The sequence below is a fragment of the Nerophis lumbriciformis genome, linkage group LG32 (genome assembly GCF_033978685.3).
Source record: "Nerophis lumbriciformis linkage group LG32, RoL_Nlum_v2.1, whole genome shotgun sequence".
Classification (NCBI taxonomy): domain Eukaryota; kingdom Metazoa; phylum Chordata; class Actinopteri; order Syngnathiformes; family Syngnathidae; genus Nerophis; species Nerophis lumbriciformis.
In genome coordinates, this window is record NC_084579.2 from 24,125,863 (window position 1) to 24,152,569 (window position 26,707).

At 41.5% G+C, this 26,707-nt stretch overlaps 1 protein-coding gene across 4 annotated transcripts in view; it reads right to left on the reverse strand.

Moving 5' to 3' along the window:
• Positions 1 to 412: 412 nt before the first annotated feature.
• The window catches only part of LOC133574677 (uncharacterized), a 29,687-nt gene continuing 3,392 nt past the window's right edge, over positions 413 to 26,707 (reverse strand). The window contains exons 8-49 of one of the 4 annotated variants that reach the window (XM_061926885.1): positions 26,460 to 26,625; positions 26,186 to 26,354; positions 25,899 to 26,121; positions 25,652 to 25,771; positions 25,330 to 25,548; positions 23,740 to 24,045; positions 22,822 to 23,040; positions 22,535 to 22,681; positions 22,175 to 22,426; positions 21,766 to 21,969; positions 21,442 to 21,690; positions 21,158 to 21,361; positions 20,840 to 21,088; positions 20,486 to 20,704; positions 20,165 to 20,413; positions 19,810 to 20,031; positions 19,485 to 19,733; positions 19,102 to 19,323; positions 18,740 to 19,006; positions 18,384 to 18,599; positions 18,092 to 18,271; positions 17,894 to 18,016; positions 17,525 to 17,689; positions 17,235 to 17,447; positions 16,932 to 17,161; positions 16,732 to 16,861; positions 16,009 to 16,202; positions 15,634 to 15,820; positions 15,032 to 15,247; positions 14,723 to 14,906; positions 14,446 to 14,647; positions 10,703 to 10,867; positions 9,786 to 10,007; positions 9,484 to 9,711; positions 9,239 to 9,373; positions 7,952 to 8,150; positions 7,755 to 7,880; positions 2,963 to 3,070; positions 1,379 to 1,615; positions 909 to 1,224; positions 703 to 799; positions 413 to 506 (exon numbers count right to left, since the gene is read on the reverse strand). In XM_061926885.1, the coding sequence (XP_061782869.1) occupies positions 459 to 506; positions 703 to 799; positions 909 to 1,224; positions 1,379 to 1,615; positions 2,963 to 3,070; positions 7,755 to 7,880; positions 7,952 to 8,150; positions 9,239 to 9,373; positions 9,484 to 9,711; positions 9,786 to 10,007; positions 10,703 to 10,867; positions 14,446 to 14,647; positions 14,723 to 14,906; positions 15,032 to 15,247; positions 15,634 to 15,820; positions 16,009 to 16,202; positions 16,732 to 16,861; positions 16,932 to 17,161; positions 17,235 to 17,447; positions 17,525 to 17,689; positions 17,894 to 18,016; positions 18,092 to 18,271; positions 18,384 to 18,599; positions 18,740 to 19,006; positions 19,102 to 19,323; positions 19,485 to 19,733; positions 19,810 to 20,031; positions 20,165 to 20,413; positions 20,486 to 20,704; positions 20,840 to 21,088; positions 21,158 to 21,361; positions 21,442 to 21,690; positions 21,766 to 21,969; positions 22,175 to 22,426; positions 22,535 to 22,681; positions 22,822 to 23,040; positions 23,740 to 24,045; positions 25,330 to 25,548; positions 25,652 to 25,771; positions 25,899 to 26,121; positions 26,186 to 26,354; positions 26,460 to 26,625 (8,276 nt within the window). In that variant the 3' untranslated portion in view covers positions 413 to 458. Of the gene's footprint in view, positions 507 to 702; positions 800 to 908; positions 1,225 to 1,378; positions 1,616 to 2,962; positions 3,071 to 7,754; positions 7,881 to 7,951; positions 8,151 to 9,238; positions 9,374 to 9,483; positions 9,712 to 9,785; positions 10,008 to 10,702; positions 10,868 to 14,445; positions 14,648 to 14,722; positions 14,907 to 15,031; positions 15,248 to 15,633; positions 15,821 to 16,008; positions 16,203 to 16,731; positions 16,862 to 16,931; positions 17,162 to 17,234; positions 17,448 to 17,524; positions 17,690 to 17,893; positions 18,017 to 18,091; positions 18,272 to 18,383; positions 18,600 to 18,739; positions 19,007 to 19,101; positions 19,324 to 19,484; positions 19,734 to 19,809; positions 20,032 to 20,164; positions 20,414 to 20,485; positions 20,708 to 20,839; positions 21,089 to 21,157; positions 21,362 to 21,441; positions 21,691 to 21,765; positions 21,970 to 22,174; positions 22,427 to 22,534; positions 22,682 to 22,821; positions 23,041 to 23,739; positions 24,046 to 25,329; positions 25,549 to 25,651; positions 25,772 to 25,898; positions 26,122 to 26,185; positions 26,355 to 26,459; positions 26,626 to 26,707 lie in introns of all 4 variants that reach the window. The other 3 variants (XM_061926886.1, XM_061926884.1, XM_061926883.2) reach the window with 3 other exon arrangements.

Consider the following 26,707-nt stretch of genomic DNA (forward strand, 5'->3'; position numbering starts at 1 on the left):
CTCTACTAAATCATTTCAGCAAAAATATGGCAATATCGCGAAATGATCAAGTATGACACAGAATGCACCTGCTATCCCCGTTTAAATAAGAAAATCGCATTTCAGTAGGCCTTTAATAGGGGAATATAGTGGATTTTTGTAATCAAATTAAACATGGAAGAAAAATCATTATTCCCATCAACATCATTGAAACTAATTTTGATATCAGTGATTAGTAAAAAAAATATTTCTGAGATACAAAATAAGACAGCATTAACATATATACAGGTGGGCACTAAAGACTAATATGTAGTCGCTAACAGTTTTGACAGTACAACCTTGTTATAAAATGTGCTTCTGTAACCAGCCTGGTTCAGTCCCTGCTTTCTGTTCTTATCAGTGTTGAAAGCTGTGACATTTACGTATGAGATAATAAACTTGACAAAACAGCTGATCTGCCAGCAGACGTTTATTGGATGTTATGAAGCTACAGGACGGTTCGTCAAATCTATTGTGGAATCAAGCTCCTGGAAAAGAAAGAAAGGTCATTTTCTGAAGCAGAAACTTTCACCTCTGCCAGTATTTAAAACAAAATGTGAACAAGCAAATTTTAGTTGATTTAAGCACAAAGACTGTCAGCTTGTATTAGCTCTTCATTGTTTTCATCAATCAGTGTAATTTTCTTGCATACTATTTTGATTTAGTTTAAATTCTCAGTTTTACCTCACAGTCAGTGTCAAAGTGTTCACCAGGTAGGCCCATATTATCCATGAGTGTTTCTTTCTCTGGTGATCGGCCTCTGATCAATGCCCAGGCTTGCCTGTTCATCACACAATGCAAGTTTAGAAAAGGAACAGCAGTTTTCCTGCAGTGAATACAGGAAGCTAAGCAGTTTTTCTTTTAAATGCAAGTTGACATTTGAACTTTACCTTTTTCCAAAAATGTAAGCAACAACCGTGAATGCAGCAAAAAGAAAGACTACTCCGAGGACAACCCCCACATGGCTTCGTCTACTCTGCTCCTCTTGACAGAACTCTCCCTTGTAACCAGCGATGCAGTGACAGTGATGGGCTTTGCCTTGCATGACACAGCGGCCATGACCGCTACAGTGTTGCTGACCACATGAAGCAGAATCCTCATCTGCGAAAGTGTCCTTTGGAGGGTTTTGGTGAGGAGGTGGGAGTGAAGACTTGGGAAGATAGTCGTCATAAACTTTTTTCCCAAGAGGAAAGTTCATATATGGACCTAAAAGAGTTCATATTGCTTAGTATTCTAATTCAATGAAATTATATAATTGCACTGTATTTTGGTTTACTGTCTGTTACTCTTCAGCAAGAAAAAAAGCACAGTACTAGACTTTCCATAACAGTGAATTATTCCAAGTAGTCCGACAACTCACAGTCCTGTTCATCGGATTCATCCGGACAGTCCAAACGTCCATCACAGAACTTCTTGCTGCTGATGCACTTGCTGCTATCAAGACAAGCTTGCTCTCCATTGGGACACGGGTGCTCGGGTGCACAGGAAGTGGGACTGATGCTGTAAAATCCACGACTGCACTTGCATGTGCGACCTCCAGGGTAAGGCAAACAAAGATGTGCACACTCCCCATTTTTGTTGGAGCACCTATTTGATCCTGTGGGTTGAAGGTAAATATTAAACTTGTAAAAAAAATATCCTTGAGGGTAAATATGCCAGACCGGCTGTGGCGTCAAGGTGTACAGAACCTCTTCACCAGGTTAATGACTCATGTCTTTTTGTATGAATACATGGATAATTGTAAAAAAGAAAGTATCAAAAGTCTTGCTTCTCAGCCGCATATATTCTGTATTGTCTACATCAAGGACCGGTTTAGTGTATGCATTATTTTCACGGACCGGCTTTCCACGTGTGGCAGATAAAACGTCAAAAATTAGCATGAAAAACCAACTCACTATAACGCTGAAGTAGTGGGAGCCCTAAGCGTGTTTCTTTGCGACGAGATGGTCTCCAGCATGTTGATGGCATATACTGTATACCAGTGTTTAACCATAGGGCCAGGTTCCAATGTTGGGCCGCGAGAGCCCCCTAAAATGTAATATGTGTTTTTCAGCCGTGGTCCGTATAGGCCGCAGCGGTACTCAATTATAATACATTTTTCCACCACTTGTGGCAGTAATGACAATATTAAAGAAGTCAGAGAAATTTCTTAAGCGCAAAACTTATGACTAAAGTGGTGAAGCTGTATTTTCATTTGCACTTTAATTTTATTGACGGTTTAAGAAATATGAATTTAGTTTATTTTAGCACAACATATTGTATGTAAATGTATTTTTCTTTTTTAAAATCAGCCTGACCCAAGCCTAAGGTTTATTAATACGTGCTTTTAAATCATTTGATAAGGTAGTGAACTGTAAGTAGGTTAGATATAATTATTTAATATGATCAATATTAAGAGTAAGATTACTAATTCAGTGTTAATATTAGAGTGGTGCCTGGGCCCCTCTGTAGTGGAACAGCTGTGTCCCGAGGTCAAAAAGGTTAAGGACCCCTACTATATACAATGACCCTGTAGCACTGCAGATTGAAATTAGCCTTTGGCTACAATCTGGCACGTTAACATTTGATATGTCTATTAATGTGCATTGTCCCATGTACTATAACAAATGAGTTGGAATATACATCTATTAAGCTTATTGTGTGTTTAGTGGTACAGGTGCAAGTTAAGTCGGAGAAAATGCGGTAGTTCATATATTTACGTGTCTGTGCGGCAATTGCGTCACGGACCGGTAACAGTCTCCGGACCAGTGGTTGGGGACCACTGGTCTGCATTACTGTGCCACTCCGAAGGTATACAGGTACATCCCCCAAAAGCTTTGCAATGTTTTAATCACCATTTAATTAGCTTCTTCAGGAGTTCTGTGAGGTTCACAGTGACAAAGCAAGTGTTGAGCATGACAAATAGGAATGACTTATTTTTCTATTAACACAAACCACTTCTCACCTTCCTGGCTGTCATTACTGTAAGCTTTAATTTGCACCAGGCTGGTTTTTGTCTCAAACCACAACTGTTGAGGCTGGAGGCCATTGCTGAACCACATTTTGGTGACATCTACATGGGGTAAAGAAGAAAAAAAACATGGCAAATCCTGCAGTAAATGTGTAGCGAAACTAACAAATTCAGGTATTTCCAGTCCATTTGTTAAAAACGTGAATGGTACACACTGTGGGACATCTGCGAGGGTGAACAAGGCTAATTTTGATCAGCACTAAAGTCCTCACATTTATTTGAATCATTAAGATAATGTATATGCATTGTTCACTAACAACTTCATCGGCAATGTTAAATGTCCTTGTACTTTCACTATAGGGTGCAACTTATTTCGGCTTTATGAGAAATGCAAGAGCATTACACAGTGGTACATGAGTAATACTGCAGAACATATTTGCTGAACAAATGCTACGTCAGAGTCGTGTTTAAAAAGTTTGGCCAACTAAAAAAGGGGCTACCAAAGACATGTGCAGCTGTGCCCGGAAGCATGCAATTGCTATCGTTTTGACGTTAGTTTTTCTGACAATATGAACTGAAAAACGTTTTTATATGGTTCAAAACATACTCCAGCATATAAATTTACAATAAAACCTGCTTTTATTTCATAAAGTATAATTTTGTGACCGTATTTGATGCACTCTGTTACTACATGTTTAGTGAAGAGCAGCCACTCTGAGACCCACACAGTAGCGCATAAACCGGAAAAAAAAAATACACACACAAAAAAAAACAAAAAAAAACGTTTTACCCTCATTTTCCCCAAATCTTCATTAGCTTTGGACCAACAATCAGATACATTGTGACTTGTGTGAAGTATGTCAACGGTGGTGGCTGCCTACAATTCATTTGTAATCACTGCATGTATTGCTCATGTATTGTTTCAATTGATCCTTTTTTTTGTAACATGCCAAGTGAATAAGTGTACTTTAGTAGTTATTTTTTCATATTTTTGCACAGTAACTCAGATATGCAGTGATTTTTGGTCCAGAACATATTTTGCTTTATTCATTGTTTTTGCCACTTTGTTATATATATTTTTAGAAGATTTCCAGCTTCCCCTCTCTGAGCTTACACCTTATCGTGGTAGAGGAGTTTGCGTGTCCCAATGATCCTAGGAGCCATGTTGTCCGAAGCCCCCTGGTAGGGTCTTCCACAACAAACAGGTCCAAGATGAGGGACCAGACAAAGAGCAGCTTGAAGACCTATATGGAAAGTCAGTTTCAAGTAACCAGATTTCCTTCACCCAGACGCATGTCACCGGGGAACCCACTGGAGCCAGGCCCAGAGGTGGGGCTCGATGGCGAGCACCTGATAGCCATGGGGGACAGCCCGAAAAGGTAACGTGGGTCCGCCCTCCAATGGGCTTACCACTCATATGTAGAGGTGGTCTGATTCTTGGCTACAGAAGCTAGCTCTTGGGACGTGGAACGTCACCTTACTGGAGGGGAAAGAGCCTGAGCTCGTGCGCGACGTGGAGAAGTTCCGGCTAGATAAAGTGGGACTCACTTCAACGCATAACAAGGGCTGTGGAACCAGTCTTCTCGATAGGGGCTGGATTCTCTACCACTTTGGCGTTGCAAGCAGTGGGAGGCGAGGGGCTGGAGTGGCAATTCTTGTTGCCCCTCGGCTCAGAGCCTTAACATTGAATTTAACCCGGTAGACGAGTGGGTAGCTTCGGTTGGGGGGACAGGTGCTGACAGCAGCTCAGAGTACCCGGCCTTTTTGGATTCCCCCGAGAGAGTACTGGATAGTGCTCCCTCAGGTGATTCTCTTGTTCTGCTGGGTGACTTTAACGCTCACATTAGCAACGAAAGTGAAACTTGGAGAGGTGTAATTGGGAGGAACAGTCGCCCAGATCTGAATCCAAGTGGTGTGATGTGATTGGACTTTTGTGCTCATCACAGACTGTCCATAATGAATACCATATTCAAACAGTGTCCATAAGTACACTTAGCATTTTAGACTTTGTAGTTGTCTCATCGGTTTTGCGGGCTCATGTATTGTGAAGAGAGGGGCGGAGCTTTCTACCGATCACCACCTGGTTGCGAGTTGGCTCCGATGGTGGGGGAAGATGCCGGTCAGACCTGGCAGGCCCAAACACATTGTGAGGGTTTGCTGGGAAAGTCTGGAAGATTCTCCCATCAGAGAGAGTTTCAATTCCCACTTACGTAAGAACTTTGAACATGTCACGAGAGAGACGCTGGAACTTGAGTCCGAGTGGACCATATTTCGTACCTCTATTGTCGAGGCAGCTGATCAGAGTTGCGGCTGCAAGGTGGTTGGTGACTGTCATGGCGGTAATCCCAGAACCAGCTGATAGACACCAGCGGTGAGAAATGCCGTCAATCTGAAGAAGGAGTCCTATCAGGTCCTTTTGGCTCATGGTACCCCAGAGGCAGCGGACAGGTACCAACAGGCCAAGCGACACGCATTTATGGCAGTCGCAGAGGCAAAAACTGACATGGGAGAAGTTCGGCGAAACCAAGGAAAACGACTCCCGAATGGCTTCGAAGTCATTCTGGACCACCACCAGCCGCCTCAGGAGGCGGGAAAGTACACTGTCAACACCGTATATAGTGGGGATGGTGTGCTGCTGACCTCAAATCAGGACTTTGTGGATTGGTGGAGGGAATACTTCGAAGACCGCATCAATCCCACCTTCACTTTTTTCTATGAGGAAATCTGTGGAATCTGTGGTGGGCTCTCCTATTTCTGGTGCTGAAATTGCAGAGGAAGTTAAAAAACTATGGTCAAAGGGCCTCGGGAGTGGATGCGATCCACCCGGAGTTCCTTAAGGCTCTGGATGCTGTAGAGCTGTCTTGATTGACAAGAATCTGCAGCATTTCGTGGACATAGAGGATGATGCCTCTGGATTTGCAAACCGGGCTGGTGGTTCCTCTTTAAGAAGGGTAACCGAAGGGTGTGTTCAACTATCGTGGGATCATACTCAGCCTTCCCGGTAAGGTCTATTCAGGTGTACTGGAAAGTAGGCTACGCCGGATAGTCGAACCTCGGATTCAGGAGGAGCAGAGTAGTTTTCGTCCTGGTCATGGAACTGTGGACCAGCTCTATACTCTCGGCAGGGTTCTTGAGGGTGCATGGGAGTTTGCCCAACCAGTCCACATGTGCTTTGTGGACTTGGAGAAGGCATTCGACAGTGTCCCTCGGGAAGTCTTGTGGAGAGTGGTCAGAGAGTATGGGGTATCGGACTGTCTGTGGTGGTCCGCTCCCTGTATGATCAATGTCAGAGCTTGGTCCGCATCGAAAGTCTGATCAGCTTCCAGTGAGGGTTGGACTCAGCCAGAGCTGCCCTATGTCTCCAATTCGGTTCATAACTTTTATGGACAGAATTTCTAGGCGCAGTCAGGGTTTTGAGGGGATCTGGTTTGGTGGTTATAGGATTAGGTCTCTGCTTTTGGCAGATGTGGTCCTGATGGCTTTATCTGGCCAGGATCTTCAGCTCTCACTGGATCGGTTCGTAGCAGAGTGTGAAGCGACTGGGATGACAATCACTACCTTTAAGTCCGGGTCCATTGTTCTCGCCTGAAAAAAGGTTGAAGTGCCATCTCCGGGCTGGGGAGGAGATCTTGGCCCAAGTGGAAGGGTCCAAGTACCAAATGAGGTGGTTCGGGCATTTGGTCAGGATGCCCCCCCGACGCCTCCCTGGGGATTTGTTTCGGGCACGTCTGACCGGTCACGGGGAAGACCCAGAACACGTTGGGAGACCGTCTGCAGAATTGCCTGGGAATGCCTCAGGATCCCTCGGCAGGAGCTGTACGAAGGAGCTGAGAGGAGAGTCTTGGCTTCCTTTCTTAGGCTGCTGCTCCCGCAACCCGACCTCGGATAAGCGGTAAATGGATGGATTTCCAGTTCAATTTCTTATCCATTACACCCAAAATTGGGTTTCCTTTAAACTTTAAATGTCTATTTGTATTTGAACTTTTCTTCTACTGTTACCAAATTGCATTATTTTAGTTTTACTGTGTTTCAAAGATAGTCTGTTTTTGTCAAAACATCGCTTCAATTTGTTTATTTCTTCTGTCATTTGTATTAGCTTCTGTGTGTTCTGTCCTGAACAAAACGCAGACGTTTGTCTTGCGTTTACCTCGCACGAGAAAAAACAATGGCTCTCCAGTGTTTGCAAACCTTCACTTCCGAAACTTTCGATTGTGGGGAACAAGGTAAATTTATGAGATTTCATACGTCACTAAAATAAATGAATACTAGATTGCTTTATAGCAGTGCTATCCACCTGGGTAGTAAGCTTAAAAAACTTTGGAGACTACCATTTTTGCAGCAAATAAACGTAATAAAAACTAGAGCACTTATTTTGTATAGAGTAACTTAAACCAGTGTAAAAATTGTAGCGGATCCTTGCATTGACATTTTAACCTTCTCAAGGACAGCATCCACCAGTAGTTTGCATAAAGTCATTTTTTTTTAAATGTGTAACTCTAACACAAGAAATAAATGTTAACAGAGAATGCTAGTTTTCTAAACAAAAATAGTGAATAGACGTCCATAACTTTTTGGAAATGTGGCCCGTAGAACAATTAAGTTGAATAGCCCTGTCCTATAGTCAACAAATATATTAAAGTTACAGTAATAAAGTAAACCTTTAGCTAATTGTACAAAACGGTTCTTCAGACAACATGATAAACATACAAAGAAAAAAAAACATCTGCATTTGGAGTAAAAGCAGTCAAGTTTTCATTGGTTGACTGTCTAACATGATCATCCTTACCCTTTTCCAGGGTTATCCAGAGCAGGATATTCTCAGTGTATGTGAAAGAAGTAAGCAAACCTGGCCCAGTTTTGTACTGTTTATAGCCAGATCCATCAAGTCCAATAGAACAGATTAGGCCTTCTCCTGAAGAAAAAACAAACATCAATGATGAAAAATGGAGACCAAGATGGGCTCAATGAGGTTAAACTCCAAACCTGTGTCAGCCCAGTAGATTGTGGTCCCTTTGTTGGAAAAGACTAATGATGTGGGGACGTTGGACTTTTTCCAAAGCACTGCTTTGTTGCTCCCATCCATCCAGGCACAGCTCACCTCATGTTGCCTCTTGCCGCCAGCCACAAGGGCTGTGTAGCAAAGTTGACTTGAGGGCGGATGCAATGCAATGGACGTTGTGCCCTGAAACAATGTTTATTTACTTACAATTGTATTTAACATTTTAATGTCATTGTCATACAGTAAGCGTACTTCCTCTAAATAATGCAATTTGAGGTAGTTTGAGGGCTGAGCTTAGTTAATGCGAGGAGGCTTGTGAGCAGGGCCTTGACAAATACTGAGGTCAAAAATTGGTTGTCCAAGAGGAACTTTGAAAGGCTGAAATCATGTGTATCCCAGCCCTATACAAATAATACCTTGAGCAACACAATTCATTTCCAGAGGAACAAAATATTTAATTGAGCTATATTAATCACTCATCCAACATCTTTGATAATCCGCATGGTTTTGTAACAGTCCACTTTTTTTTTTAATATCCTGAAGTTTAGCATACGAAACATTTTCAATATTACATTTTTTTTAGAATACATACCACCTTTTCAAAGACGACCAGGGTTCGAACTTGAGATGTTCTGCTTTGCACTGCAAGTGTTAATGACGTCCGTCAAGGAGCCACCAGAAGCAATGGAGGACATTTTATTTTCATAATTGAATCAGTGACAGAGCATGACGTGGCCAGGAATACGTTTGGGGTAAAATATTATATGAAGCGCCATGTCATTCAATAATTTACATTTTTTAATGTGCTTCTTCACGCAAAATGCCCCACCCCTTCCACTGATCGTTAAGTCCAACGCAGAGCACATGTTCTGCATTTAGGGCGGGGCGGCACTTGACTGACAACAGTATTATGCCGACAGGGTTTCACATCAATTTCATTAAGGTGAAAGCAACAGTTAAATCGGTATGATTTAATGTTTACGTTTTGTTGACAATACATTACGTATCAGATGTCTAAAGTTAAAGTGGACTTTCTTGCGTTACAGCGGACTGTGCATGACCAAAGATCGTTTATTGAGAGAGGAGGATCTATGCTAGGTGATTTACAGCGCACGCTGTATGAATGTCCTGACCGAGAGAAAGTACATTTACAGTCAGTCATATCATCCTTTTTCTCAATTTAAAAAAAAAAAAATACAGAGGACATGACCTCAGTGTCCTCAATGATAGTTACAGCCATGCTTGTGAGCAATTACATGATCCCAATTTACCGCCAGTGATCCCTGCAGCAGAGAGGTGGTGTAGCTTTTATGACGAGTGGTCACATGGAGATTAGGCTTTTTTTTACTGCTCCAGTAGAGGTTGGAGGTCGCCCAGTCAATAGCCAGAGCCACGACTGAATCATCCTTGTGGATCACAAAAAATGAAGTGATTGAACAAGGGCTTACATTTAACAGCTATTAAGGTTGACATTGTATTATAGTCTAGGTATGTTTCTGAAGTTAACTATACATACCTTAAGACTTAGAATGCGCCCGGCTGGTGTCAGTCCCTGCCTGGATCTGGGACCACTTAAGTTCAACAGATCTACAGTAGCTTGGCCACTATCAGCCATATATAAAGACAATGCTTGCATAGATACGTCGAATCCTGAGGCCTTAACAACACCGGGAAGGGCCATAACACGGCTGTTCGGCATATTTTTCAGACCGACCCCATCGCTACGCAAGGACTTCAGGTAAATCTGCAAGTAATACGGTTAGGTCACAGGCGAGTTTGGATTGGAATAAAACACTAACTGAAAAAAGGAACTATTACCTGATAGACCTTTGTGTTGGACAGAAGCAAGATAATACTGGATTCCAAAGGCAGAGAGCAGCTGATCTTGTCTTTAGAGAGTAGAAGCCCCTTTGGGCAGCGACATACTGCTGCTGGCTCTTTAACTAGTGCCTTCTGCGTTGGAGTCAGGAGACAAAGGTGGGAGCATTGCAGCTGGTCACAGGGGTTTGATATAGAGGGCTGAGAGAGGGTATGCATCACCTGGAAAGATGAGATATTTGCGCATATATATATATATATATATATATATATATATATATATATATATATATATATATATATATATATATATATATATATAACACACACATATATACATATACACACACACACACACACACACACACACACACACACATATATAATAGTCAAAATTACTTAGTGATATCATGTGGTTGTCTATGAATGTAAACAGGACCATCCAAAGACATTTTGATCAGTTGTGGCATCTTTCAAAGCTTTTAAAAACCACTAGGCCACCTACTCAGTGGCCTAGTGGTTAGAGTGTCCGTCCTGAGATCGGTAGGTTGGGAGTTCAAACCCCGGCCGAGTCATACCAAAGACTATAAAAATGGTACCCATTACCTCCCTGCTTGGCACTCAGCATCAAGGGTTGGAATTGGGGGTTAAATCACCAAAATGATTCCCGGGCGCAGCCACCGCTGCTGCCCACTGCTCCCCTCACCTCCCAGGGGGTGATCAAGGGTGATGGGTCAAATGCAGAGAATAATTTCACCACACCTTGTGTGTGTGTGACAATCATTGGTACTTTAACTTTAACTGAAACAAGCAAAACAACCCAAACATGTGCTTGCCTGATACATTAGCATTAAAGCACTGTTTTGTATCAATTAATGTTGACCATCAGTGATATCTGCTTTAGGAAGGTCACAAACCTTGAGCCCAAAAGGTTGTCCTGGTCTCTTCAGAAGGACCTTCTGATCTTTACCAGTGTTTTTGTCAGCTGAGCGGATGGTTCTTCGTTTTGTGTCAGACCAGAAAAGCCGGTCATTGAAGACTGCCACAGAGAATGGGCTTAGAGTTTCAGCTAACTGAAGGATCTAGCAAGTGGGAAGAATTGAAGAAATTAAAATTTTACATGAAAACTCATAGCATAAACAGAACTGATGCACATGCTTATGCTCATCTGTGTCAAAGCCTCTGCCTTAAGAGACATCCACCTTTAATATATATGTATCTATACGTATGTCTTTACGTATACACATGAACTGTACATATACACACACACACCTTTAGGTACTGTACATATACACACCTGTATGTACCGTACATATACACACACCCCTGCAATGAAGAAAATATTTGAACACCCTGCTATTTTGCAAGTTCTCCCACTTTGAAATCATGGAGGGGTCTGAAATTTTCACGGTAGGTGCATGTCCACTGTATGAGAGAACCTAAAAAGAAAAATCCAGAAATCACAATCTATGATTTTTTAGCAATTTATTCGTGTGATACAGCTGAAAATAAGTATTTGAACACCTGTCTATCAGCTAGAATTCTGACCCTCAAAGACCTGTTAGTCCGCCTTTAAAAGTCCTCCTCCACTCCACTGTATTATCCTGAATCAGATGCACCTGTGTGAGGTCGTTAGCTGCATAAAGACACCTATCCACCCCATACAATCAGTAAGACCCAAACATTCAGCATGGCTAAGAGCAAAGAGCTGTCCAAAGACACCAGAGACAAAATTGTACAACTCCACAAGGATGGAAAGGGCTACGGAGAAATTGCCAAGCAGCTTGGTGAAAAAAGGTCCACTGTTGAAGCAATCATTAGAAAATGGAAGCTAAACATGACGGTCAATCTCAAATCGTAGTGGAGCCCATGCAAGATATCACCTCGTGGGGTCTCAATGATGCTGAAAAAAGGTGAGGAATCAGCCCAGGACTACACGGCAGGACTTGGTCAATGACCTGAAAAGAGCTGGGACCACTGTTTCCATGGTCACTGTTGGTAATACACTAATACACTAATCATGCATGGCACGGAAGGTTCCCCTGTTTAAACTAGCACATGTTAAGGCCCGTCTTAAGTTTGACAATGACCATTTTGATGATCCAGAGGAGTCATGGGAGAAAGTTTTGTGGACAGATGAGACCAAAATTTACCTTTTTGGTCATAATTCCACTATGTGTGTTTGGAAGAAGAATGATGCGTACCATCCCAAGAACACCATACCTACTGTAAAGCATGGGGGTGGTAGCATCATGCTTTGGGGGTGTTTTTTCTGCTCATGGGACAGGATGACTGTACTGTATTAAGGAGAGGATGACTGCAGCCATGTATTGTGAGATTTTGGCCAAAAACCTCCTTCCCTCAGTCAGATCATTGAAGATGAGTCATGGCTGGATCTTCCAACATGATAATGACCCAAAGCACACAGCCAGGAAAATCAACAAGTGGCTTCGTAAGAACCATACCAAGGTTCTGGAGTGGCCTAGCCAGTCTCCAGACCTAAATCCAATTGAATATCTTTGGAGGGAGCTGAAAGTCTGTGTTACTCAGCGACAGCCCAGAAACCTGACTGATCTAGAGAAGATCTGTGTGGAGGAGTGGGCGAAAATCCCTCCTGCAGTCTGTGCAAACCTGGTGAAGAACTACAGGAAATGTTTGACCTCTGTAATTGCAAACAAAGGCTACTCTACCAAATATTAATGTTGGTGTTCAAATACTTACTTTCAGATTTATCACACAAATACATTGTTAAAAAAATCATAGATGGTGATTTCTGGATTTTTTCATTTTTAGGTTCTCTCTTAGTGGACATGCACCTACCATGCAAATTTCAGACCCCTCCATGATTTCTAAGTGGGAGAACTTGCAAAATAGCAGGGTGTTCAAATATTTATTTTCTTCACTGTTTATGTTCACTTATACACACAATCTATGCATATACATTTACACACATCTCTATTCATACATACTCGTGGTCAAAAGTTGACACACTTGTAAAGAAAATAATGTCATGGCTGTATTGAGTTTCCAATAACTTCTACAACTCTTATTTTTTTTGTGATAGAGTGATTGGAGCACATACTTGTTGGTGACAAAAACATTCATGAAGTTTGGTTCTTTAATGAATGTATTATGGGTCTACTGGACATGTGACCAAATCTGCTGGGTCAAAAGTATACATACAGCAATGTTAATATTTGGTACATGTCCCTTGGCAAGTTTCACTGCAATAAGGCGCTTTTGGTAGCCATCCACAAGCTTCTGGTTGAATTTTTAACCACTCCTCTTGACAAAATTGGTGCAGTTCGGCTAAATTTGTTGGTTTTCATGGACTTGTTTCTTCAGCATTGTCCACATGTTCTCACTGGGGTTTAAGTCAGGACTTTGGGAAGGCCATTCTAAAACCTTAATTCCAGCCTGATTTAGCCATTCCTTTACCACTTTTGACGTGTGTTTGGTTTCATTGTCCTGTTGAGACACCCAACTGCGCCCAAGACCCAACCTTCGGGCTGATGATTTTAGGTTGTCCTGAAAAATTTGGAGGTTATCCTCCATTTTCATTGTCCCATTTACTCTCTGTAACGCACCAGATCCATTGGCAGCAAAACAGGCCCAGAGCATAATACTACCACCACCATGCTTGATGGTAAACTTGGTGTTCCTGGGATTAAAGGCCTCACCTTTTCTCCTCTAAACATCTTGCTGGGTATTGTGGCCAAACAGCTCAATTTTTTTTTTTCCATCTGACATCACATGGACAAAGATAAGACCTTCTGGAGGAAAGTTCTGTGGTCAGATGTAACAAAAATTGAGCTGTTTGGCCACAATACCCAGCAATGTGTTTGGAGGAGAAAAGGGGAGGCCTTTAACCCCAGGAACACCACTCCTACCGTCAAGCATGGTGGTGGTAGTATTATGCTCTGAGCCTGTTTTTGCTGCCAATGGAACTATTTTCTTACAGAGAGTAAATGGGACCATGAAAAAGGAGGATTACCTCCAAATTCTTCTGGCCAACCTAAAATCATCAGCCCGCAGGTTGGGTCTTGGGCGCAGTTGGGTGTTCCAACAGGACAATGACCCCAAACACATGTCAAAAGTGGTAAAGGAATGGCTAAATCAGGTTAGAATTAAGGTTTTAGAATGGCCTTCCCAAAGTCCTGACTTAAACGTGTGGGCAATGCTGAAGACACAAGTCCATGTCAGAAAACCAACAAATTTAGCTAAACTGCACCAAATTTTGTCAAGAGGAGTGGTCAAAAGTTCTGCCAGAAGCTTGTGGATGGCTACCAAAAGTGCCTTATTGCAGTGAAACTTGCCAAATACATGTAACCAAATATTAACATTTCTGTATGTATACTTTTGACCCAGCAGATTAGGTCACATTTTCAGTAGACCCATAATAAATTCATAAAAGAACCAACCTCCTTCAATGTTTTTTGTGACCAACAAGTATGTGCTCCAATCACTCTCACAAAAAAACAAGAGTTTTAGAAATGATTTGAAACTCAAGACAGCCATGACATTATGTTCTTTACAAGTGTATGTAAACTTTGGACCACGACTGTACATCTCTATGCATACATACATTTATATGTATACATATACAGTACATACATATAGATCAATATGTATACATATACATATTTGTACACAAACACACCTTTATATAATCTCCATCCAGGGTGGCAGAGCCAATGCAGCATATCTTCTCGTCAGCCCAGTACACACGGTCATCCAGGAAATCATAGGCCAAACTAACAGGCCAGCTCAAGCCACTGCTCACCACGACCTTCTTCTTTGAGCCGTCCATCCCAGACCGCTGGATCTGAGGGGTGCTGCCAATCTCAGACCACAACATCAACCTGAAATTTGTTTTCAACCGAAAATATTATAAAAATTCAGGGTGAGGATTTAACTGTCCTTACAGGGTACCTCACCCTTTGTGTGGCAGCAAGACCAGCGAGCGGGGCTGCTCGAGATCTTCAGCCAGGACCACAATGTAATCTTGAGATTTCACTTTAGTATCGCTAAGTCGCACCGCCAGAATCTGTCCAACTAGTCCATCCACCCAGTATAGGTTTTTACCAACCCAATCTATGGCAATGGAATCAGACTTCACTCCTGTAAAAAATAAATTCCAGTGTTGACAAATTCTGATTGTTTTTTGTCTCAAATGAAACACTCATCATGCTGCATTAATCTCTAGAGGAATGTAATTGTGATTAGGCAGAAATTATAGTGCGCACCTTTGATAAGAGTCCCTTTTTTGTTTGAGTCTTTTGTCATGTCAGCCCAACGGATGCTCTGGTAGTCAGGACTCAGCCAGTAAACTCTCTGCTGAGCCCAGTGGTAATCCAGTGAAAAAACAGGTCGATTGGCAGAAGACACAAGACGTAAGGTGCCACTATGAATGCCAAGAAGTAACAGTTCTGACTGAACTGATGCCAGCAGCAGTGGCTCATCTAAAAAGAAAGTCTTATGTTAATCATTGCCAGTCCTATTTATTCTATATTCATGTTTAAGCCATCTTTGATTCATTACTGAACATTTGAATGATCAAGATAGATGTTAAAATCAAACTGTCAATTTAATACAAATGGCACCCAGTTTAATGCTCAATAAAATCAGGTAAATCTTTCCTGGACTTCAATAGGACATGTAACACTAAGATTTATGATTGGAAAAAAAAAATACATATTTTGGACAAGACTGACGTGTCCCTTCTCTCTCCTGAAAGTACTTGCATGAAAGTGCTCCAAGTGTCATGACAGAAACGAGATCAAGCAAAAGCTGTGTGATATTTTGAATGCTTTTAGATTAAGTGAAACAAAACCACATAATCACATACCCTTTGTCTTGCAGCTTTTGTTGTCTGGTTCCAGGTAGAACCCAGGGTGGCAATGGCACACGTAGGATCCCCGGGTGTTGATGCAGCTGTGTTTGCATGCCTCATGCTGCAACAAATTGCACTCGTTGGTGTCCACACAAGACGCACCACCGGAATGTAGTGTGAAACCTGCTGCACAATAACACCTCTGCAAAGATGGACAAAATGTGTATTTCAAACTAAGCAGATCAAATTAGCAAATGTAGACTCCTTCAGTTATGAAGTCTCATCTTGTGAGATGGGATACATATTTGTATGTTTAATTAATACATATTTTAGAACTACAAAGTACAACAGTGCCTTCTACAATAACAGATCTTTTTTTGTTTTACTGACCGGTCCATTTGGTGTGCTGACACAACTATGTTCGCACCGAGGAGCTAATGGACTGGAGCAGTTGCGCAGTGTGCATCCCACACCCTCGTCTGAACTGTCAGCACAGTTGGTGAAGCCGTTGCACACCAGTCGCATGTTCACACACTCACCACTGCCACATTGATAAAGATGAGAAGGGCACTTTCTCTCGTTGCCTTTTAAAAACAGATGCAGGACAAAAAAAGTCTATGCATGGACAAAACAAGACAGGGAAAATGCTAGCTTACACAGTACGTTTAATTAAGGATTGAGCCCCTAGCGATACCAGTGTGCAGCCCCTGTTGGAACTGTAACATTTATCATTTCAAGTGGATTTTTGGGTGTCTTGACTTAAAACTTAAGTTTGCAAAATTAAAATCACAAATACCAAACAGATGGACAATTTGCAATACTTTTTAGTCTATACTACATACCTTGGTGATTGTAAAGATTATTCACCACAATGTAAATGTCTCCACAAGGAAAGCACTCAACCATAATTACTGCATATGATAATCCTGAAGTTATTCAAAGGGTCACTCTCCTGAATTTGTCTCAGTGCCACCCAGTGGCAACAGGAAATTACCAAAACAGTTAACCTAACGGTGTGAAACCTCAGTCATGTCGGGGGCCAAGGACCTGGTCAATGCTGCTCACAGATTTATAAGAAGGATTCCAACTCCATTTTAAGCATTAATCTCTTACATTTGTCCTCGTCCATGCTGTTGTGACAGTCCGTCTTCCCATCACACCTCCAGAATAGAGGAATGCATTGACTGCTGCCTTCACACTGCCACTGGTATTCTCTACACGACGGAGGTTTAGTCAAGCAGTTCTGCATTCAAGGGACACCAAATTGAAAGAAAACAGCAGACATTTTGATTGACATCTCAGTGCGGCCTTGCCTTTTCGTCTGAGCCATCTTTGCAGTCATCCTCGCCATCACATAACCATTCGCTCTGCAGGCACTCGTGACTGTGAGGGCATCGCAGTTCTGTGGGGCAGCGTGGGGGCCTTGCGCAGTTGACCTCATCAGAGCGGTCACTGCAGTCAGCGTAGCCGTCACATCGAAGAGCCTCAGATACACACTGGCCACTAATGCAACGGTATTGTTCAACTTCACAGGCCGCCAAACCTGACAAAATGGAAACAGGTATTGTTTTATGGTCATCAAAATATTTTTTCTAATTAATAACTAAGCCGAGCACCACATTTCTTCTCATCTGATCCATCAACGCAGTCTCTCTCGCCATCACACAGGAAGGTTGCTGGTATGCAGCGTGTCTTATCACAGCGGTGCTGACAGCCCGAAGTTAGACTTTCACAGTCCATTTCATCGGATCGGTCCCGACAGTCATACTGTCCGTCGCATACCTTCTCTGGTGCGATGCATCGATTACCGTGCTGACATTCAAACTCATCTACGGAATTAATGACAATTTTAGAATACATCAAATTAAAAAAAAAAAGTTTGCTTTAAATAAAGTTCAACACAAACCTGATTTGCACTGAGTGGCACATGCCTCTTCATCTGATCCATCCTGACAGTCATCCTCGCCGTCACACACGTGGCTATACATCACACACTCCAGACCAGTTTTACAAGCCTTGAATCCTTTGCGACATTTCAGAGGTGACACGGCACCATTTTTGTCCAGGGGAGCTTAGCATTGAAAAAGTGACATTATCAATTTTAATTTGTTAAGATTATGGTACATTGGGATTTACATTGGTTGAATTGTATACATTTGCATAACTTGTGCATGTTTGAGAGGCAACAATCCTTTTAGTCTTTTCTGCCTCTACATTTTACCGAGTTCTCTGCTACATCATGAACAGAATAATTTTTTTCTTATTAGTTGCTTACAAGGAGTGGCAAGATCCACTGATTCGCACTGCCGCTCATCTGAGCTGTCTGGACAGTGGGCACGGCCGTCGCACACGTGGATTGTGGGGATGCACTTTTGCCGGTCACTGCACAAGAAATCAGCTAATGCATACAGATAAAGAGTCAGCATGAGCAACGTTGGGACGTTCATGTATCAGAACAGATACTGGAACTTACTTCGGCTCTTACACTGGAAAATACAATCCCTCTCATCAAATGCATCAGGACAATCTTTTTTTCTATCGCAGAGCTGATTTTGAGAGATACACAATGATGAACCTGGGCAGCGAACTGAAGGAGCAATGCAAACTGATTCAGGACTCAGAAGCATAGGTGTGGCTGTTATGGTCACAGGATCTGGAAAAATACAGCCTTTGTTAACTAATGACTAATTTTTTTCCGGCTTTTAAATTACATTTTTATTTTAAAACCTGCAACATTGTTTAACAGGTTTGACCGGAACACTCACCACATCCGAGTTCATCCGTGCCATCTCGGCAATCTAGCTCTCCATCGCACAAGAATTTATTTGGGATACAGCGATGGCCATCTGCACAGCGATACTCGCAGCTTTTGCTTTGTTCCCAACAGTCCAGTTCATCAGAACGGTCACGACACTGAGCCCTCCCGTCACAAACTTGGACTTCAGGGATGCACATTGCACCATGGGCGCACTGAAATTCACCTGGGTTGGAGAACAAATGAAATGTAGATCTAGGAAAAAAAAATCTACTTCACATGTAATAATTTACACCACATACTAAAAGCCTATGCTATGCTTAGTTGTGATCTCTTTAAAATATTTGACTACAAAATTATGCTGACCTTGTTTACAGGTTTTCTGGCATCCGTCTTCATCAGATCCATCCAAACAATCCTTTTCTCCATCACAAATGTGGCTGTATAAAACACATTCCGTGCCATCGTTGCATAGCTTTGAGCCTGTATGGCATTTCAGGACATTTGTTGTAGTCAAGCGGGGAGCTACAGTCGAACAGTCAACTTCATCCGAGCCATCGTGGCAATGAGAGCGTCCATCACAAACCAGAGTCTTCAAGACACAGCTCCTACGATCCTTGCACAGAAACTCACCTGAGGAGGTAGAGTATAGACTAGGTGATGCAAAAAAACATTTTATATGGTGAATATAGATTAATAATAATAATAATAATAATAGTACTACTTACCCTCATAAACACATCTTGTCAGACAGTTCTCATCTGATCCATCAGGACAATCTTTAGTTCCATCACAAAGCTGTTTTAGGCTGATGCAAAGGAATGAATTTGGACACAGCATTGATGGACTTCTACAGGATGGCTTGGGGGGAGGAGTATTCATGGGTTTCTCAGATGGGGGCAATTGATTTGAGCTTGGATTTTCTACAGAAGATCGAGTTTCAGTCGCTTCTGAAAGTGAACAAAATGTATACAAGTTTAGGGTCTCATATTCACCATGACAAAACAATGGATATAAACAAAATTTGAAATTGTCATTTTTGTATTGAATAAAATGAGTGAAATTCTAAGGCCAAATCTGCTGCCATTTTCCTTAAATTCTACATACTGACCACATTCATCTTCATCTGATCCATCCTCACAGTCTCTCTCTCCATCACAAACGTGGCTAAAAATAACACATTCAGTCTGATCCCGACATAGTCGGAAGCCTAAGCGGCACTTCAGGGCCTTTCCTTGGGTGGTGGGTGGAGCTACGGTTGGACATTTGACTTCATCTGAGCTGTCGCGGCAATGAGCTCGGCCGTCACAAACAAGACTCTGGGAGATGCAGCTTTGGCTGTCTTTACAAAGAAAGTCCACTGTGGAACATAGGGGGGAAAGTAAAATATTTGATCAACCCCATATATTTTGTAGAAAAAAAGACAAAAAACATACATTTTTTTAGGCATTGTTTTATGCAGTTCTCATCTGATCCATCAGGACAATCTTTTGTTCCATCACAGATCTGTGTTGGGCTGATGCAAAGGATTGAATCTGGACATGGCACTGCTGGGCTTCTACAAGACGGCTTGGTGGGAGGTGTATTAAATGCTTTCACAGATGGTGGCAGTTGATTTAGGCTTGAATTTACGACAGAAGATGGAGCTTGAGTTGCTTCTGAAAGTAAAGAAAACTATTAGCATTTTATTTTGCTTTAATGATAAAATGTGATCTCAACTTTACGCTCACTAGTTAGGTATTTTTAAAAAAAAGAAGAAAAATACAGACTCAAACTGATAAAAGGTCTTACCACATTCATCTTCATCTGATCCATCCTCACAGTCTCTCTCTCCATCACAAACGTGGCTAAAAATAATACATTCAGTCTGATCCCGACATAGTCGAAAGCCTAAGCGGCACTTCAGGGCCTTTCCTTGGGTGGTGGGCGGAGCTACGGTTGGACAATTGACTTCATCTGAGCTGTCGCGGCAATGAGCTCGGCCATCACAAACAAGACTCTGGGAGATACAGCTTTGCCTGTCTTTGCAAAGAAAGTCCACTGTGGAACATACATGGAGGAAAAGTAAAATATTTGATCAACCCCATATATTTTGTAGAAAAAAGAACATACATTTTTTTAGGCATTGTTTTATGCAGTTCTCATCTGATCCATCAGGACAATCTTTTGTTCCATCACAGATCTGTGTTGGGCTGATGCAAAGGAATGAATCTGGACATGCCACTGCTGGGCTTCTACAAGACGGCTTGGGGGGAGGTGTATTAAAGGCTTTCACAGATGGTGGCAATTGCATTAGGCTTGAATTTACGACAGAAGATGGAGTTTGAGTTGCTTCTGAAAGTAAAAAAAAAATTAGCATTTTATTTTGCTATAATAATAAAATGTGATCTGAACTTTACACTCTATTGTTAGGTATTTAAAAAAAAAAAAGAAGTAAAATACAGACTCAAACTGAAAAGGTCTTACCACATTCATCTTCATCTGATCCATCCCCACAGTCTCTTTCTCCATCACACACGTGGTTAAAAAGAACACATTCAGTATGATCCCGACATAGTCGGAAGCCCAAGCGGCACTTCAGGATGTTTCCCCGGGAGGTGGTAGGAGTTACGGTTGGACAGTTTACTTCATCTGAGCTGTCGTAGCAATGAGATCGGCCGTCACAAACCAGACTCTTGGAGATACAGCTTTGTCGGTCATTGCAGAGAAAGTCCACTGTGAAATGTGCAGAAAAATCTGACTATATCAACATGTTTTAGAAAAAATCAAAAGCATCAAACTTACATTTATTTGGGCATTGTTTTATGCAGTTCTCATCCGATCCATCAGGACAATCTTTTATTCCATCACATAGCTGTGTTGGGAGAATACATGAAGAATCTGGACAAATAAATGAAGGTCTCTGACAGGCGGGTTTACTTGGAGGTTGAGCACTAACGGGTAAAGGTGATTGATTCAGGCGGGGATCTTTTACAGGGTTGGTAGTGTCTGAAAATAGATTAAATAGCTTACAGGTAAAATTTTACATTGAGCTTCCTTACATACCTTAGAAAAATATGAAAACTCACCACATCCTTTTTCATCTGAACCATCTGCGCAGTCGAACTCTCCATCACACACGTGACTGAAGAGCACACATTCACTCCCATCCTGACAGAGCTTAGCGCCCACTAGACATTTCAAGGCCTTTTCTTGGCGAGCAGGGGTTTCGACACCGGCACAGCCAACTTCATCAGAGCCATCGTGACAATGAGCACGGCCGTCACAAACGAGGCTCCTAGAAACGCAGCTTCTACGATCCTTGCAGCGGAAATCATCTTAGGGTGAAATCAGGAAAAAAAACAATTAAAAAGTAGATTACAAGTACATCATGTTCTGTATTTGTGACTGACTTTTAGAGGGACATCTTTTAACACAGTTATCTTCATCAGAGCCATCAGGACAGTCTTTTTGCCCATCGCAAAATTGCTTTGGGGTGATGCAGAGGCCAACAGAAGGATGAGGACAAAGCACAGAGGGACTGATACAGGACGGCAGAGATGGTACAATTTTGCTTGATGCTTCAATGGATGGTTTTGGTGCGGTCACATGCTGTTCTGTTGCACATATGAATGAAAAGGAATTCAAGTTCAAATAAACTACATGATTACATTTATCATTTGATCATAAAGATTTAAATTGTTAAAATCTTTGGAGCAACATTTAAAAATCAGCTCATTCGCTATAATTGATACATTTACAGAAATGTGTATTAATGTACCGTCCTTATTGTAATCAAACTTTAAACTTAAGATTACTCACCATCACATTCTTCTTCATCTGACCCATCCTTACAGTCTCTCTCTCCATCGCACACATGGCTGTATGATACACACTCTACCCCATTTTTGCATTGCCTATAGCCCTTGCGACACTTGAGGACATTTGCTTGAGTCACCGGCAAGGCAACAGTAGGGCAGCCAACCTCATCCGAGCCATCGAAGCAATGAGAACGTCCGTCGCAGAGCAGAGTCTTGGACACACATCTCCTCCGGTCTTTACACTTAAAATAGTCTAGCAATTACAGTAAAACAAAAGCAGTAATACAGAAAACTATGAACTCTTTGAAAACAGAACATTAACATTTGTGTAAACATTTGAGATAATTAAGTGGGACTTTACCTTTGGATGGACATGTTTTAACACAAAAATCTTCGTCATCTCCATCAGGACAATCTTCCTTGCCATCACACAGTTGGTTTGGAGTGAGGCAGATAGATGTGTCCCTACACAGCATAGCTGGCGTATTGCAGATCACAGTCACAGGTACTATGGAAATTAAACAGGAAATATTTTACCTCACGAGTATAACCTTAGGTAGACAGTTAACTTTAAATAGCTGGAATTGGCCTTAAAATCAGTCAGTTGATCTAGTACTAGTACTGATATAAACACAGGGAGAAATTAACCTGCATGTATGTCCTCAAGTGCAGTCATCACATTGACCACTTGACCTTTCACAGTCACATCTTGAACGGGGCGCCCATCACGCCGATCCCACAGAGTCATGGCGTCTTTGTAGCGAGACAGCAGGTATGGCTCAAAGGCGCCTACCACCGAGCCGGAAATATTCCATCTTTTTCCAGCTTGGTGTTTTTTATCCTGGAGCAGACTCATTGTTGTCAGGCCTTGTAAGCACAAGAGAAGCAAAACAATTAGCACTATAAAGTGAAGGAGTACAAGTCAGTTACAGCATGTCAGAGATTAAAAAACAAAATATACATTTACTATGATGGCTATATCAAAAAATTACAATATACCACGACATTTTTTTTTTTTTTAATAAATTAAAATGACAGTGATCCCTCGTTTGTCGCTGTTAATGGAGTCTGAAAATGACCGTGATAAATGGTATATGGTCTGCATTTACATAGTGCTTTACATTATACGTCAGTCACCCACAAATTAATTTCCGCTAAGTAGGAATCAATTATAAATCTAATATTTTCAAAGCTAGAGCATAAAATAAAATAGTTTACTACACTATAAATCCATTTTAAACATTATGAGAGAACCAAGAGACATGAAATAACACACTTTAGTCATCTTTAGTCTTTTAATCCAATATAGTAATGCTTCCTGAGAGGCTGAGCCAATCAGTGGCCACACTACTCAGTGTCATATCAATTTGGTCTCATTTAGTGACCATTACTACTGTAGTACTATGTTTTTTAGTTAATTTACCCATCTGTATGCTTAAACACGCTACATTTAGGATAGAATATGTTTAACAAAAAATCTGCAATATGATGACGAGGGACAACTGTATTTCTATGTATATAGTTAAAGGGGAATAGGCTTCATGGTTATTTACAGAAGTAACAAACCTCCCATTTTTGAGTTCCACAGCAGACTAGCGGCTCTGAGGTCAAAGGCAATGTTCTCTGTGACTTCTGCCAAGTGCACAAGTTCTTTAGCTTTGCTTCCGGTCATGCTCATACTAAAGATCTTCTGCTCCTCCAGCCAGATGATCCCACCCCTCAGCCAATCCAGGTAAAAGTTTTGAATCTGCTTTGTCGTGTGATACAACTGCTGCGCATAACGACTATTCACTTCTACTGAACCAATGCGGGTTTGGTCACGTGACACCCAATAGATGCTGCCACTCTTCTGGTCAACTTTTATTTGGCAAACTGAAAAAGCATCAAGGAAAAAGATTTGTTGATTAAGACATTTTGTTTCACTTACAATATAATTTAATTTGATAAAGTCCACTGTCTCAATGATTTAAAAGAAAAACTGCAATTTTGGCAAATTGACCATCCACAATTCTTACGTGAGACAAGAACACACGTCTTTCTTTTTCCTGTGAGTTCTAGATAATAAAATAATGCTAACACGAGGCGGCAAACATTGCACGCAATGGTAATTCTACCATTTTGCCTATAAGGCCCTCTTAAAAAAAAAAAAAAAAAAATCGCCAACAACCTTTTAATTACATGTTGTGATATGCATATTAACCAAGGTATAGAGACATTGTTGACCGAGGACCTACTTTTCTGGTTTAGTAACAACACATCATGCTACTATTTAGAGTTGTTGCTGCCGCAGAATAGTTTTTGGAACATTTTTAAACTTAGAAATTCCACATGCTGGCGGCCAAAAATCCAGACTGACTGAATCAGTGGATATTGGCTCTCAACCAGACATCGCTAGGAGGACATAGCAGAATGCTCGTCTCTTCCAAGCGTTTGTTACCTGATGAGTAAGAATTACGCTGAATTTAACAGAAAAATGTGGCGCAAGTATTGTGAATAAGATACAACATCCCAGTGAGTGGTTGTTTTATGTTCTTATTTTGTTGATGAAATGTTTAGCATTTAGCACTAGTGCTACATGAGGGCTTGTATAGTGTTTTACCAAGCTGGATGTGCATAGCATCCAGTTTCTAAAACTTGTAGCTCATCCTTCCTATATTTAGTCTAAAAGACAAGGTTCTGGATCAGTTGTCCCAAAGTAGTAGTCATTGGCTCTCATTAAGTCTGCCATGAGTAACTTTAGTTGCCGTGTCATTCTATCCATCCATTTTCAACTGCTTGTCCCTTTTGGGGTTGCTGGACCCTATCCCAAATGTACTCGAGCAGAAGACAGGGTGTTCTGTGAAATCAATGAGCCCAGAAAAGAAGTTACAGTATTGTTTTAAATTACCAAAATGGTGCAAGTATTATCATGAAAGTGCCTGCTACTCCTTGGTAACAGCATGTACATAAACTGGTTTTTTGGAGGACTATATAGGTGCAATAGCTGAATCCCCATTACCTGAATTGTTACCCACCCCTTAGCAGGTTTTTTTTTTTTTTTAATATGTTGAACACAAAAGGAAAATATGTGTGTTCCTGTCTCACACAGGGATTATAGAGGATAGGCAAAAAAAAATGCAATTTTCCTTTAAGAATTGAAAAAACAAAAACATTAACCTGACATAGGTGTCGGAATCCATTCAGTCTTGACTCGGGTTAAGCTGGTGCGCTGGATGTGTCCAGTTTGGTTGGCCCAATACAGCCAGTCTTGATTCCAGTCGACATCAAATGACAAGATGCTCTCGTCAGTGGAAAAGAGCTCAGTTTTGGTGAACACACTGCCTTGAAACGCCAACATATTGATACTGCTGGAGGTAGCATAAAGGAACCTAGGATCTAAAAAAACAAAAACAAATCAAATGTTCATTTGATTTGGACATTGTCCTCACTGTAGAAATGTTTTCTTTATACAGCATTAAAAATTCAATGAAGACCCTACATTCACATGTTCCATCAAGCATCAGAATTTTGGAGTTGGGACAAGTGCACGTGAACCCTACAGGGTTGCTGTTAGTTAGAAGACAGATATGGCACGGGGTCTTGGCACATGCAGAAGTGCCTAGGAGTTGAAAATATGTTGATTTCAGAGACACTTGTTTTGAAGCTGCTTAAAAAAAAGGTACACTTTGGGCTATTCATTACAGACATAATACAGTGATGTAACATTTATACTGTATTTAAGTTACCTCTAGGCTGCTGCAGCTCATGGTAAACACTGAGCAATGGAACTGTGGATTTCCAGAGAAACTTCCTCTGGCTTGGTTGGTCCTGAGGCACCTGCCAGAGGCCCTTATCATCAACCCAATAGAAGGAACTTCCAAACACAGCCAGGCTCAGAGCTGGTCTCCGGTTGAACAGTCCAGTAAAGGAATAGGTGCCCGTTCCATCCACATTCATTGTCTCAATGGACTAAAGACAATATTATACTTTAAATAAGGTTCACACTCGGCAGCCTATAATCTCTTGAACTCACTTTCTTAAAGTCACTAATCCAGTAGAGCCTTCTGGCTGCGGCATCCGCTGTGAGCCCATGGGCCGACTGAGCTGTTAGCACAGCCATAGTGCTTCTGTCTGATCCATCCATCCAGGATTTTTCAATGGTCATCCTATCAGCAGGGCCTGTGTTGAACCAAAACATCAAGCTACGACACAAAGACAAATTATTAAAAAAACAATCAATAAAAACATTCAGTTAGTTTTGCAAACAGTTCTTCTTGTCAACAAACTGGAATGTGGACCAAGCTTACCTCTCCACTGGTATAAGAACCAATTCTGACGGACTGATGTCTTTGCTCAACAGAGTAGTATAACTTTTGTCATCTGCTTGCATGAAGATTGATTCTGTCCTCTGATTGGTCCAGAACAGGTTTCCATTCAGCCAATCACAAGCTAGGCCCTTAACTCCAAGCTCACCTGTTCGAGGATTTGAAGGACTAGTCATCAGGGCAAAACTAGAAAAGCCACTGAAAACATACTTAAAAATGTATCTAGCTAT